Source organism: Herpailurus yagouaroundi, unplaced genomic scaffold (assembly GCF_014898765.1).
Source record: "Herpailurus yagouaroundi ecotype Mexico unplaced genomic scaffold, PumYag 201, whole genome shotgun sequence".
NCBI classification, from domain to species: Eukaryota; Metazoa; Chordata; class Mammalia; order Carnivora; family Felidae; genus Herpailurus; species Herpailurus yagouaroundi.
In genome coordinates this window covers 1,639,293-1,654,590 of record NW_024412432.1, presented here as the reverse complement: position 1 = coordinate 1,654,590, position 15,298 = coordinate 1,639,293, and the positions used below count along the sequence as shown (strand labels likewise).

General features: G+C 39.0%; 1 protein-coding gene across 5 annotated transcripts in view; it reads left to right on the top strand.

Moving 5' to 3' along the window:
* Positions 1–3,438: 3,438 nt before the first annotated feature.
* Positions 3,439–15,298, top strand: part of ERCC6L2 (ERCC excision repair 6 like 2) — a 148,549-nt gene continuing 136,689 nt past the window's right edge. For 2 of the 5 annotated variants that reach the window (XM_040450230.1, XM_040450231.1), the window contains exons 1-2: positions 3,444–3,946; positions 7,531–7,955. In XM_040450230.1, coding sequence (XP_040306164.1) covers positions 3,901–3,946; positions 7,531–7,955 — 471 coding nt within the window. In that variant the 5' untranslated portion in view covers positions 3,444–3,900. Of the gene's footprint in view, positions 3,947–7,530; positions 7,956–15,298 lie in introns of all 5 variants that reach the window. The other 3 variants (XM_040450232.1, XM_040450229.1, XM_040450227.1) reach the window with 3 other exon arrangements.

Sequence of the window (15,298 nt, the reverse complement as noted above, 5' to 3'; positions counted from 1 at the left end):
AAGAAAGACTTTTTGGTAAAATATTAGAAGGTTTAATCATCTTTCTCAAGGGCCTCTTTGATATCGAAGTAATATTCTTTTGAAATGTCTTTGTTATCGTCATCTATGCTTCTTCTCTTTTTGTTGTTTTTGTTTTTTAATATTTATTTATTTCTGAGACAGAGAGAGACTGAGCATGAGTGGGGGAGGGGCAGAGAGAAAAGGGAGACACAGAATCAGAAGCAGGCTCCAGGCTCTGAGCTGTCAGCACAGAGCCCAATGCAGGGCTCGAACCCACAGACCGCGAGATCATGACCTGAGCTGAAGTTGGACGCTCAACCGACTGAGCCACCCAGGCACCCCCTCTTTTTGTTTTAATAGGCTTAATTTTGCTAGATCCTTTTTTATTTTTTATATTGGCTTCAGGAATTCCCAAGTATTTCCCAAGACTTTGAATTTCACTTTGCAGTGATTAGTATTACAGTGTTAGATGTTTATAACACCAGCACCTAGACAAGGACGTCATTGCAATGGCCTCAGACAACAGCTATTGTTACCTGGGAAAAGGGATGTTTAAGGATATCTAATTTTGTGAAGCATCTAATTCACTAAAACATATTTAAAAAAATTTTTTTTTGATGTTTATTTATTTTTGAGAGAGACAGAGACAGAATGTGAGTGGGTTGGGGCAGAGAGAGAGGGAGGCACAGAATCTGAAGCAGGCTGCAGGCTCCAAGCTGTCAGCACAGAGCCTGACGCAGGGCTCGAACTCATGAGCTGTGAGATCATGACCTGAGCTGAAGTCGGACGCTCAACCGACTGAGCCACCCAGGTGCCCCATTAAAACATATTTTTATGTCATGATTTTTTCTGCTTCACTATGCATTACAAACATGGTGGTGAGGTTAAAAAATAAATACTCAGAAACTGAAGACCCCTCTTCCTTTGTTAGTCACAAGAGTATTCCTTCAACCAGATGATCTCTTTCATTAAAATAAAAATTTAGGGGTGCCTGAGTGGCTCAGTGGGTTGAGCATCTGACTTTGGCTCAGGTCATGATCTCACCGTTCATGAGTTTGAGCTTCGTATTAAGCTCTGAGCTGACTCAGAGCCTGGAGCCTGCTTTGGATTCTGTATCTCCCTCTCTCTCTGCCCCTACCCCACTCACACTCTCTCTGTCTCTATCAAAAATAAATAAATATTAAATATTTTTAAAAAATAATAAATAAAATAAAAATTCTGGGGCACCTGGATGGCTCAGTCAGTTAAGCGTCTGACTCTTGATCTCAGCTTAGGTCTTGACCTCAGAGTTGTGAGTTTAGGCCCTGCACTGGGCTCCATGCTGCGTGTGGAGCCTACTTAAAAAAATAAATAAATAAAAAATAAAAAATTTACTTCTTGTTTTGTCTTACCACTTGATTTTTAAAGATCAAGATCTTAAATTAGTAGACTTCTGGAAGAGTAAGTATTACACAACTAGTTATTTCAGTTGGGGAATACATCCAACTTCTCTGGTAGTTGTAAAAAGAAAAAGTAAGCTTGGTTGAAATTTCCAATCGCCATTGATTTTAGAAACAATTTTGAAAAGAGTTTAAGTATAACAGATGTATTTCATCAGTTCCAAGAAGCAAATTTTTTTCCTATGTTTAAAAATTTCTAGGGAGCACCTGGGTGGCTCCGTTGGTTGAGTGTCTGACTTCAGTTTAGGTCATGATCTCACAGCCTGTGGGTTCGAACCCTGCATTGGGCTCTGTGCTGACAGCTCAGAGCCTGGAACCTGCTTTGGATTCTGTGTCTCCCTCTGTCTCTGCCCCTCCCCTGCTCACACTCTGTCTCTCTCTCCCTCAAAAATAAACATTAAAAAAAAAAAAAAAAAAAAAAGATTTCCAGTATCAGGATGCATGTTAAAAATTAAGAGTTACAATTTATATAAAGAGCAGTTTTTCTTTTTTTTGGCTGTACCTAAATAATATGCCTTACAGTCCATGGTGTTTGAAATTAGAATGTAGTCTAAAATTCTAATCTAATAGATTAGAATAAATCTAATAGCTATACTACCAAAATATTAAAATTAGCCAAAATACTAAAATGAAGCAATGCTTATGCAGAATCATGCAACGTTCAAGAGGATGCATTCCATCAATAACATTAATAGCAATCCACACATTCCTTCCTATGACCAAGTACTTGCTATCATAGGTGAGGACACTGAAGCAATGAGGTTAAATGACATAACCTCTCCAGATGTGTGAGGGCCAACATCTCACACACAGTGGATGAATTAGATGTTTTTCTTAGATATAAGGTTTCTGCCTGTTGGTAAACAGAAACAAGTGCTATTCTAGATGAAGGGTTTTATGAAAACATACTGCTAATTATTTGTATCTCTCAAAGAATAGTTATCTATTGCAAAGCAAACAGCCATATAGCTTTCCTCATTTAAACCCTTTGGTAGGCAGAATAATGAGCCCCCCAAAATGTTCACATCCTAATCTTGGAACCCATGAATATATTACTTTACCTGGCAAAGGAATTTGCTGATGTAATTGAGGGTACAGTCCTTCAAATGGGAAGATTATCCTGGATTATTCCGGTAGCCCCAATCTTGTAAGAGCTCTTAGGATCTAAGTATTTTACCCAGGATGTGACTATGGAAAGATCAGAGATGCAACAGCTCTGGCTTTGAAGATAGAAGGCAGGTGGCAGGAATGTGTAGAAAGGCAAAGAAAGGGATTCTGCTGGAGAGCCTCCAGGAAAGATGCAATCCAGCTGATTCCTCGATTTTAGCCTCAAGACACCCCAGTTAGACTTCTGACTTACAGAAGTGTACCATAATAAATTTGTCTTGTCCCTAATCCTTCTGGGCTGTTTTAAGCCACTAAAATTTGTGGTATAAATAAGCCGTATCCCTTAACTTGTGAGTAGCGTGCTGCTCTGATGATGCTTTTACAAACACAGCCCGAAAGTCGGCCTAGTGTTTTTCCATAATGTGTCACACAAACCACTATAACTAGACGGTACACGTAAAAACACTTTACCTTTTCATAGTATTTTTTAACCTTTGTCTTCTACTTCTGGCATGTGTTGCTGGTTTTGCACTCAGGTTACTTAGGACTGTATTTTATTTACTGTGTGACCCAAGAAAACGCGCTGAATGTACTCAGCCTCCCGTGGGTGATCCACCCGGCTGAGACAGCACTCCAGGAGGGAATCACTCGCCACCTCAGGTTCCAAGGCGTGTGCATACACGGGGAAGCACCAAACATAAACCGGCGGGCCACGATCGCGGAGCTGGTCTCCCGCTATAGGTCTGCCCTTAAAAGACCACGGTAGGTGTTAGCCCACATCGGTCTTCCGGCTTCCTTGTATCCCGCAAGCTCCGCGCGGGGAAGGAAAGCCATATTAAACTTCGCGATAATTGCAACTGTCGCGAACCTTTCACCGGCTTCCCGGAGCAAAGATGGCAGGCAGATTGCTCCGCCCTTGTGAACCAAGATTTTGTTATCGCGAGATCCCAATGACAGTTCAGGAGCCTGATCTCGCGGGATTTTCCGATTTAGGGTTGGAAATTGCTGGGGAAAGTAGAGACAGGGAGGGCCAACTGTGAGAGGGAGGGTGAGGGGTCCACTTGCTGGCTTGCAGTTCCCCCCTCCCCCACTGGCCGAATTCGAGACGACTAGGTGAGCGCCGCCTTGCCAGCCAACACAGCGCCCTCCGGCTCTGCCGCTGCCTCGGACGCCGCCATCCCTTCTCTCTAGGGCCCCACCTGTGCTCCCTTTTGTCCCGCGGCGTCGCACTTCACGGGGGCGATGTACGGAGGGCTGCAGGAAGTGGTCTTCCCGCCTGCCGCCTCCTCGGGGTCCTCGGCCTCCTGTTGGGTGTTCTACGCAACCAGGCCGCCCAGCCCCTCCCCTTGGCCAGATGGATGCCTCTGCCCCCAAGCCTCGCGCGGAAGCCGCCGGCAAAGGTACAACAAGCTCCGAGCTCACCTCTCCGCCCAGACACCTGTTTTTATTGCGCCGGGTTGGACCCATTCCTGCCAGTTCTCTTGGGGTTGGGGTTTTACCCGTGCCTCTTCTGAGTGGCTCCTGGAGTCTGGGACCAGTTCTTTGGGACTTGGTGTTGAGAACCTGGACTCTGGAGTCAGACTGGATCTAGTGCTGGCTCTGACAGTTGCTGAGAAACTTTGGGCAGTTTCCTCATCTGTAAAATTGAGATCATTGCTGAGTTCTTGTGATTACTAAATAAGATGGTGTATGCAAAGCACTTAACGTGACCCAGCTCTGGCCTATAGTAAGCACTCAATAAATATATGGTATGTTTATTCTTTATCCTTATATGCCCCAGTTCTTAGCGAATGGTAGAAATTTGTGACGTAGGTGACTAAAGGTTGAGATACTCAGTTCACTTTATTTCACAAAGAGCTTAATATATGATGTACTGAGTAAGAGCCTTACGGTCAATCTTTAATGGGCCATCAAGAGAGAGTTTAAAGAGGGTGTGGTTATCTGCTACAGGTCAAAAGGGATGCCTTCTTGCCCCCCAAATTAATAGCTTTCATTATTAAAAGTGATACAGTAAAAGCTATCAGATACTGAATGCTGTGCCCAGCAATATGCTGATTGTTTATCTACATGCTTTCCTTTGAGGAAGATATCGATCTTATTAAATAGATAAAGAATTCAGAGCAGAAGTTTAGAGGTCTATACAACAAGCCTCAACTCTGAATGCTGGGAATTGATGACGCTATAACTCAGGGATCACAAATATAAGCGCTCATAGAAGCCTGGCAGATGAACTAAGTAATGAAGCTGCTGAATGGAGCTTGTAGGGACTGGGATGCTCATCTCTCAGTTAAAAGGGGCAGGGACCATTCAGTTCCAGGGACTTGTTCGTCCATGTGTGAATGGTACTGGTGGTAGCTACAGGGTTAGATTGCTTGGTTCAAATCCAGGATCTGCCAGCTTTTAGATGTGTAACCATTGGCAAGCTGGTTGGCCTTTATCTGTTTCACCATTTGTAAGATGGAACTAACAATATTACTTACATGAACTAATGAAGGGGTGGTGGTGAGGCTTAAATGAACTACTGCATCTAAAGCACATGCCTGGCACACATCAGTCTTCACATGTTAGCTATATGTATTTGTTAATTCTATAGGTATTTGAGATTCAAACATTGTTCTGGGTGCCCAGGATATAGCAGTGAACAAAGTTAAGTCCTTGCTCTAGGGAACGAAGTTGAGATAAACAACAAACATTTCATATTTTTCTCTGAAAATGGAATTAAGCAGGGTAAAGTAAGAGTGGTGGCGAGTGTTAGGTTCAATGGTCAGAAAAAGCACCTCTTAGGAGATGTCATTTGAGCAGAGACCTGAATGCAGTGAATGAGTCAGTCATTTGGGTATTTTGGGAGAGTGCAGGTGGAAGGAACAGAAGGAGTGCTCTGGGGCCCTGAGGTGGGAGCATGCTTGCCATGGTTGAGGAACAGCGAGGAGGCCAGTTTGGAATGAAGGACAGGAGGAAACGAAGTTAAAGATGACTCTCCAATCCAACAGGAAATCCTCCCAGTTTAAACTATTTGTTTTAGAGTTTGATACAGAGAGATTCCAGCCTTCCCTCAAACTAACCAGGCACATTTGTTTATGTGTTTTCTGTCCCTGCTTTTGTGTTACAAGGGTAGGAGACAGTATAGTCTGCAAAACTAAAATAACAAATAGCTAAAATCTGACTCTACAGAAAAAGTTTGCCAACAGTTGTTTTAGAGAGGTGGTAGCATGATGAAGGAAAGTGATATATTTTGAGGTAGAACCAGCAGGACTTTCTGAGGTGGTGAATGTAGGGAGTAATATAAAAAGAGGAATAAGGACTGGCTGAATGTTTTCTACCATGACAAGTTGGCTAGGTGATGATGCCATTTAACGAGATTAGGAAAGACTAGTTCTGAGTAAGGTTTAATCATTATTTTTGACATTGGTTTTTTTCATTTTATACCTATTGTGTGGTACAGTATTTGGCAGATAATTGATGTTAAAACATACATTGAATAGTACACACATTAATGACTTAAGCCTAAAAATTAGAAAGCATTTTCTGGATAGGCAAACAAATCATGTGAAATAGAAATGTGTTAAGAATTGCTATAGGGGTTAATAGAGGTTTGAGGGCTCAAACAGTACTGTTATGAAAATAGAGCCCACAGATCTATCTGTTAGCCCTCTACGGTGGATCCAGGTTTTAGTTTCACGTTAAACTATGTTTTTAGAATTGTGTGACAATTCTCAAATTGTGCAGATCCAGAGATCAGAGTAGGAGAACAGATTTTTCTTGGTGTACTTCTGATTGTTATGTAAAACAACCTTACTAAAGTTGGTAGGAATAATGACTTTACTTTTGAGGAACAATCGATGAGGAATAGCTTAGTGAGCTATTCATGCTTAAGACAGTATAGATATACGAGTCATATTATAATCATGAATGTCATAAAAACCTAACAAGAAATCATTGGAAAGACCCTAAGAAACTACCAATAATCGTCTGATTTCAGTAAGAAATATTTGAGAGGGGTACTTGGGTGGCTCAGTCAGTTAAGCATCCAACTCCTTGATCTCAGCTCAGGTCTTAATTCTGCAATTAAGATGGTAAATTCAAGCCTGGCATTAGGCTCCACACTGGGTGTGAGGCCTACTTAAAAAAAAAAAAAAATTCCTATTATTCATACACTTGTAGCCATATAATTCCTCTGGAGTTCTTGTTATTAGAAATTCCATATAGAAAGGGGTCAGAATTTTCAAACAGTAATAGAATCTTAGCAGAAAGAGATCTTAGAATTCATCTCTTTTTTAAGAACTGGAACCCTTCAAAACCTAGAAGGGAAGAAAGCTGTGACAAAGCTGGCACACATAACTTTGTAGTTGAACTGGAGATTGCCTTGGTTAGTTGTATACAATTTCAAGCAATGGTGTAGAAGCAGCAATATTGACGATAAGAAGAAACAGCTGTCTCCAGAGAAAGGCGATGGGATAACTAAAAAAGCAGACACAAGAATCACAGAAGTGTTGCTGTCTAGAGGATTTTAGCTTACTCATTATCAAGTCCCGTTTACTATTAGTCTATCATATCATGAATAATATATATAATGTTCATGAATCATCATGAATATCTCAGTCAGTGGTTCTCAACCATGGCTGTGAATCAGAATCACCCTTTGAATTCAACAATATCTGCCAAAGTAATAAAACCAGATGCCCATGGCCCATATCCGCTAAACCACTGTGGTTTAGTGTTCAAGCATGTTTGAGGAGATTATGACAGACAGCCAGGATGAGAACAACTGGAAACAAATTATATACCCTTTATTCTGATTATTATAGGAGAATATCTGATAATATATTTTAGGAAGATATCTATATGTGTTATAACTTATTTTGTTTCAGTAATTTGGAAAGGGTATTTGTGTGAGTTATATATTTTTTTCTCATAGCAGTGGTTAAATGGGGGGTTACTTTATAAGTTATATTTGGAAATTTTATTTTCTTCTGTATTATTACAGACATATGGCATCCAGGAGAAAGATGTCTTGCCCCTTCTCCAGATAATGAGACACTTTGTGAAGCAAGCATAAAATCTGTCACAGTGGATGAAAATGGGAAATCATTTGCAATCATCTTATATTCAGATTTTCAAGAAAGGAAAATACCTCTTAAAAGAATTCATGAAGTTAAATCTGTTAAAGATTGCTCCAGGAATTTTATATTTGATGATGAAGATTTGGAAAAACCTTATTTCCCAGACCGAAAATTTCCATCATCTGCCGTTGCTTTTCCATTATCTGAAGACGGAGACTCTATTCCTTATACTATTAACAGGTATTTGAGAGACTACCAAAGGGAAGGAGCCCAGTTTCTCTATGCACACTTCATCCAAGGAAAAGGATGTATTCTTGGTGATGACATGGGACTTGGGAAAACAGTACAGGTATTTTTTAAAATTACTTTATAATTAAAATTCATTAAAGTCATTTTATTATGTCCATGAGTAGATACCATATACAATTCTTTATTTGTACTCCCAAATCTTATAATGGCTATTTTGTGTGTGCCTATGTTTCTCACACACTGAACAGGAAAATTCTCAAAGTTAGGATGGTGTTTAGTCATTATTTTATCCTCAGTACTTATTTAGTATCTATGAAATACATTATTGAAAATAATGCTTTGGTATAACTTGACTTGATTTTACCTTTGGTAATAGTGGTACTAAGATATCAGCTTATATTTAAAATAATTGAACTTTCTTAGCAATACTGTATGGAAAGAAGGTATTCTGACATTTGTTAAGTTACTAGCATAATTAAGTTGATTTTCTGCAGGACTTTTATGTATATTGTTTAGAGTTTATCATATCAGAAGTTTCTTGATCTGGGATCCCTGGACCACTAGGAGTTCTATTGGTGGACTTCAGAGAGGCTTCCTATTTCCCCATAATATGTGCCAGAATTTGTAAACTTCTATACTTTTCTTTTTTTTAATTAAAAACATTTTTTTTGTTTTTTTTTTAGTGTTTGTTCATTTTTGAGAGACAGAGAGACAGAGCAGGAACAGGGGAGGGGCAGAGAGAGAGGGAGACACAGAATCTGAAGCAGCTCCAGGCTCTGGCCTGTCAGCACAGAGTCTGACCTGGGGCCTGAACTCACGAGCCATGAGATCATGACCTGAGCTGAAGTTGGATGCCCAACTGACTGAGCCACCCAGGCACCCCTCTTTTATTATTTTTTTTAAGTTCATTTATTTTTTTTGAGAGAGGGTGTGAGCAGGGAAAGGGCAGAGAGAGGATCTCAAGCAGGCTCCGTGCTGCCAGCGTGGAGCCCCACACGGGGCTCAAACTCACAAGCCATGACATGACCTGAGCCGAAACCAAGAGTCAGACGCTCAACTGACTGAGCCCCCCAGGCGCCCCTACAGATGTACTTTTCTTCAGAGGGGATATATGCTAGTTATCTATTGCTGTGTAACAAGTTACTCCAAAATTTATCAGCGTACAGCAGTACACATTGATCATTACTTTCTGTGGGTCAGGAATTCAGGTATAGGTTAGCTGGGTCCTCTGGCTCCACCTCTCAGAAGGGAGCAGTCACCTCAAGGTTGGATTAGGGAGGATTCCCTTCCTGGCCACATGATTGTTGGCAGGATTCGGTTCACTGTGAACTATTTATTGGTGAAGGCTTCCCTTGGTTCCTTACTACATGGGCCTCTTTATAGAGTTTCTTATAACATGGCAGCATGCTTCATCAGGGAGAGCTAGAGGGTAAGAGAGAGCACTTACCCTCTTTTGTGGTCTTTTGTAACCTAATCACACAAGAGATAGCCCTTCACTTTTGCCAAATTTAGTTTTTTATTTTTTATTTTATTTTTTTAATGTTTATTTATTTTTGAGAGAGACAGATAGAATGTGAGTGGGTTAGGGGCAGAGAGAGAGGGAGACACAGAATCCGAAGCAGGCCCCAGGCTCTGAGCTGTCAGCACAGAACCCGACACAGGGCTCGAACTCACAAGCTGTGAGATCATGACCTGAGTTGAAGTCGGTCGCTCAACCCACTGAGCCACCCAGGCGCCCCTGCTTCTTTATTTTTTTATGTTTATTTATTTTTGAGAGAGTGCAAGAGCGGGTGCACATGTAAGTAGGGGAGAGGCAGGGGAGAGCATCCCAAGCAGCCCCAACTTGGGGCTAGATCTCAAGAACCATGAGATCATGACCTGAGCTGAAATCAAGAGTCAGGCACTTAACCTACTGAGCTACCCAGGAACCCTGCCATATTTGCTTCTTTGGAAGCAAGTGCTAAGTTCAGCTCTTACTCAAGGGGGGAGATTAACAAGGCTGTGGATACCAACAGTTGGGGATTATTGGGAGCCCTGTCAGAAGCTGCTTTTCACAAAGGTTTGTGATCCAAAAAGATTAGAGTTCTGAAGCTAGACTTTATACTATACAATCACTCTGGATTTTCAGGGTTGTTTGTCTCATTTGTGATTAAATCCTTCCATGTTTCCTTCCTTATAATTGAATTTAAGCTATTTTATTCTTCATGACACTTCCATTGTTAGTGGAACTCAAAGGTAAGTGAACAACTAATTTTAACATTTAAAAATAGTCTAATACAATTATGTATAAAGCTCTGATGTAAAAAGAGTAAAATTAAGTCCTTCAATAATTGTAGTGTATTACCATTAGCCATACTGTTTGTCCCTTTCAGCCCAGGCAATGCATACAGTTCTAGGCTTGCACGTTGAAGGTGCTAAATAATTGCTTGTGGAATAAGCAAATTTACTTTCTCAGGAGAATAGGTGGCAAGAATAAAGAAAGGAGCCTTTAGGAAACTATCATCTGTGACCAGGGTATATAGATGAATACCAGAGGAAAATAGATGATAAAGTCCCTCTGTGACTATCTTTACATATACTTCATTGTTTTTGCCCACGGTGGAAAGTCCTTTCCAGCATTTCTTTGACTACCCATTGCCCGAGTATCTGCAAAATCAGAAACACGAGTGTGCTACAAAAAGTGACTGTTTTGGGGAATATCTGGGAATCTCCTCCCACTAAAACTACTAAATACAATTCAAATTCTTTTGCATGTTTTAGGCTCAAATTTGTCTTTCATCTCTGAAGTCCATGTTATAAAGAAATTCCCCTTATTTTATGATATATATTTTAAAAGTGATTTTACTGTACAGTTTTCTGTTACCCGATACACCAAAATCATTGAAAGGCTTTGAATTGTGTTACAAATGTGCTGTGAAAAGCTTGAGGGCTTATCTTCTGAAGACTAGGACATAGTTTCTATACTAGTTTTGATACTTCGCTGGATTTTTTCATCCTTGGAGAATAACATCTCTGGTTATTATTCTTGTCACTCAGGTAATAATTTCTGCATAAATAGGGGTGCCTGGGTGGCTCAGTCGGTTAAGGTCATGATCTCACGGTTCATGGGTTTGAGCCCCATCTCGGCCTCTGTGCTGACAACTTAGAGCCTGGAGCCTGCTTCGGATTCTGTGTCTCCTTCTCTCTCTCTCTGCCCCTTCCCTGCTTTTGCTCTGTCTCTCAAAAGTAAATAAACATTGAAAAAAGTTAAGAAAAAATTTCTGCATAAATAGGTGATTTGGGAGATTCATTTAAGATGGAGTTTCTATAGATACAGTGAGTAAACCAGTTGAAGAAATGTTAACAGTAGTTCATAAGTTTAGTAGAATTTCAAAAATACAGTAGAATTAGGTGAAAATGGTCTATGAAATTTTCCTAGTGGCATTTACCATTTGGACTATAGTATAATCTTCATTTTTTCCCCCTTTTTTGATATCATCCTTTAAGCTTTCCCCTTCTCACATTCTGACTTGGCTATAATATGAAATTGAGCTTTTATTTTTAAAAAAGCTTGGTTTACAGGGGCACTTGTGTGGCTCAGTTGGTTAAGCATCTGAGTCTTGCTTTCAGCTCAGGTCATGATCTCATGGTCGTGAGATCAAACCCTGCATTGGACGCTGTGATGAGCAAGGAGTCTGCCCCTCTTTCTGCCCCTCCCCTGTTCATGCACATGTATGTGCTCTCTCTCCCCCTCTCTTTCTCTCTGCCTCTCTCTCCCCCTCTCTTTCTCTCTGCCTCTCCCTCCCTCTCTCTCCCTTCCTCCCTCCTTCCTCCCCCCTCTCAAAAAAGCTTGGTTTACAAACCATATAAAGTTTGCTTCCCTCATTTCAAAGTTTCAAAAAGTAAATTTGTTATTTTACATTCTTCAAGGGATGAGGATTTTAAAATGCCCATTTGATTTAGTGACATTGGAAAGTATTGGTATCTTGAACAAGAGCTATTTTTCTGGGATTTGGGAGGTGGGGGAATCACAAGCCAGATGAGATAGGGTGAAGGCATAGATATAGGAAGTGTGTTTACCTCTCTAAGAAATGTGGCTTTGAAAGGAACAAGAGTGATCTAGTAGTAGCTGAAGGAGGATAAGATTTTGAGGAAGTTTCTTTTTGTTTGTTTTGTATTATTTGGGAATAGGAGCAACTTGAGTATTTTTTAAGTGAATTGGAAGGATCTGATTTGAGAGGGAGCAGTTGAATATACCACACATAAACATACATGCATATACTTCATATATACATGTCCATGAAACACAGATACATAAATATGCAAAAAAATGGTATCACTACGATCTTACAAACTGATTTTTCAAATTTATAGAAGAGTTAGAAGAATTGTACAAGGAATACCCACTACCTAGATTCTGTTAATGTGTCATTATACCTGGCTTATCACTTAATCTGTCCATCCATCAAGGCATGTTTTGTTGCATTTTAAAGCAGCAGACATTAGTATATCCTAGCCCCAAACACTTGAGCATACATGTCATTAGCTAGTCAGTATTTATTTACAATTCTTTTTTTTCATTTTGAAGTACAATTTATAATGAAATGCACAAATTTTAGTGTACCCACCCTTCAATGAGTTTTGGCCAATATGTATTTCTGCATAAGCCAAATAAACCCTTTCAAGATATAGAATTTTATCATCACTCCAGAAAAGGTTATTCTGTTTCTTGCTGGTCTTCCCAACACTCCTAAGAGGCAATCACTGTTCTGCTTTTTTGTCATAGATTAGTTTTGCTTTTTCATATAAATAGGATCATACATGTGCACTCTTGTGTAAGGCTTCTTTTACTTAACATAGTATTTGAGACCCATCCATGTTATTGAGTACATAAATAGTTTGTTTCTTTTTATTGCTGAGTGGTATTCCATTGTATAGATACTGCATTTTGTTTATCCATCCTCCCGCTGGCTGACGGACATCTGAGCTATTTCTGGTTTTTAGTTGTTATGAAGAAAACTGCTAAGAACTTTCTTGAACAATCTTTTGTGTATTCATTTCTCTTGAGTAAATAATTATGGATGGAATTACTTGGTCAAAAACTGATGTGTGCTTAGTTTTGTAAGAAATTGCCAAGCCTTTGCAAAGTGTTTGTACCATTCTGCAATCCTGCCAACAATCTATGACATCATGGTTGCTCCATAGCCTCACAAAATTTGGTTCTGTCAGGCTTTATTAGTTTTAGCATACTTGTTGGGGGTGTGTGTATATTTATGTTTGGATGTTGTTTATGTACTTTTTAAAGGTATAATTGATACACAGTAAAGTGGATAAATTTACAGTATGTAGTTTGGCACGTTTTACAAATATACACCCAAGAAATGATCACAACAATACCACCGTCAAGATAATGAACATATCTATCACCCCAGAAGTTTCCTTGTATACATTGTGCCCATAATGTGTTCAATATCAGTAATTCATCATCTACTGTTTTCACTTTTGGTTTTTAACTTGACTAAGAAATTAAAATTGAGAATGGATGCAAAATCCTAGATTTTTATTAAAATTTCCCAATATTTTACACAATTCTCAAATTCATGGAATTTGACAAGTTAAAATTAAGATTTGTATCATCTTGGATATATAAATAGATTGAATTATGAATTATAACTGGGAATAGAGTTTCCTTATTTAAAAAAAAGGTGTTTTTTTTTTTTAACATTTATTCATTTTTGAGAGAGTGTGAGTGGGGAAGGGGCAGAGAGAGAGAGGGAGACATGGAATTTGAAGCAGGCTCCAGGCTCTGAGCTGTCAGCACAGAGCCTGACCTGGGGCCTGAATTCATGAGCTGTGAGATCATGATCTGAGCTAAAGTCAGACATTTAACTGACTGAGCCACCCAGGCGTCCCATAATATAGTTTTCTTATAATGAAACAATCTGCAGGTGACTTAAGAGCAAAACAATGGATTAGGTTTTATATTGCCTCATTTAAATGGTCACATGGTATTCAGTAGGTATTGTGTCTGCCTTTTCAGTAGTCTTTGAGGACCAGTTTGCCTGTAATTCAAAAGAATATATATATCTGTATGTGTGCATGTGTGTCTGTCATTCTGTCTTTAATTATGTCATTATGTCTTTAATTACAAACAGTAAAATGCATGGATATAAAGTATACAGTTATACATATTTAACTCATATATATAACCAGTACTGTAATAAGATACAGAACATTTCCCTCATCATAGAGTTTCTTCATGTCCCTTTCCAGTTAGTACCAAACTTTTCATGTTGTCCAATGCTTAAGCTCCATCATTTGTGAAATATCCTTTCTATCTCCTAACTTCTGCATCAGCCATTTTGCTCACATCAATCTCTTGCTGAATTTAATACCTGTTTTCTGCTCATCAATTTTTTCTGCTCATCAGTTTTTTTCTTAGTCATGCTTCCTCAACTCATCTCCTTTTCCATGGTTCCCCACCCCCAAATCAACTGATTTCAAACTGCTGGCAGATAGAAATAAGCCTTTCATCTAAACTTTTCTAGCGCCTAGCCTAGTACCCAGCATGTAGTAGGTAATAAATATATTTTTATTGAATGCATTAATGAATTTTAAGTTGAATTAGGTAATCATGTGTTATTGCTTATGTTCAATAATCCCTTAGGCTCTATGACAGGCATTTTCTGTTAAACATACATGTTAATTAGGCATTATTGCTCCCATTTTATTGATGAAAAAATTGAAATTTATGGAGACATGAAAATTGCCCAAGGTCACATAGCTGGTATAAAGCTGGTTGGTCACACTACAAAATCTTTGCCATAACTCCTGCATTATACTGCTTTATATAATATGTGTTAGAAATGCAAATTTCGTTAGCATATTTTAAAACTCAACACAAGTTTTGACCATTCTTGTATATCATTATTTTATAATCTTTTAGATAACATAATTTACCGAAAAATCTATTTATTGTGGTATATATACAAGATAGTATACAGGTCTCCTTATCACAGTGGAATGATGCTAACAAAAATAGCTCCTGCTTATGAATCATTGATATGTATTAGCTTGACATTTTACATGTTTTAACTTTTTTCAGGAACTAAAATAATGCTGATTATACCTCGAATGCACAAATGCATCTTATAAAAATGTAAAATAAAATTAAAAATTTTTTAATTGAGGTGAAATTCACATAACATAAACAACCATTTTAAAGTGTACAAGTCATTTAATGCCTTCACAATATTATGCAACTCCATCTCTCTCTGTTTCAAAATTTTTCGTCAGCACAGAACACCCCAGAAGTAATCATCTTCATTTCCCTGGTGACGACTAATTGGCCTTTTATCCGAATGGATTTGCCTTTCTTGAATATTTCATGTAAAAGGCATCATTCAATTGTGACCATTTGTGCCTGGTTTCTTTCACTTAGTGTAATGTTTTGAGGCTTATCCA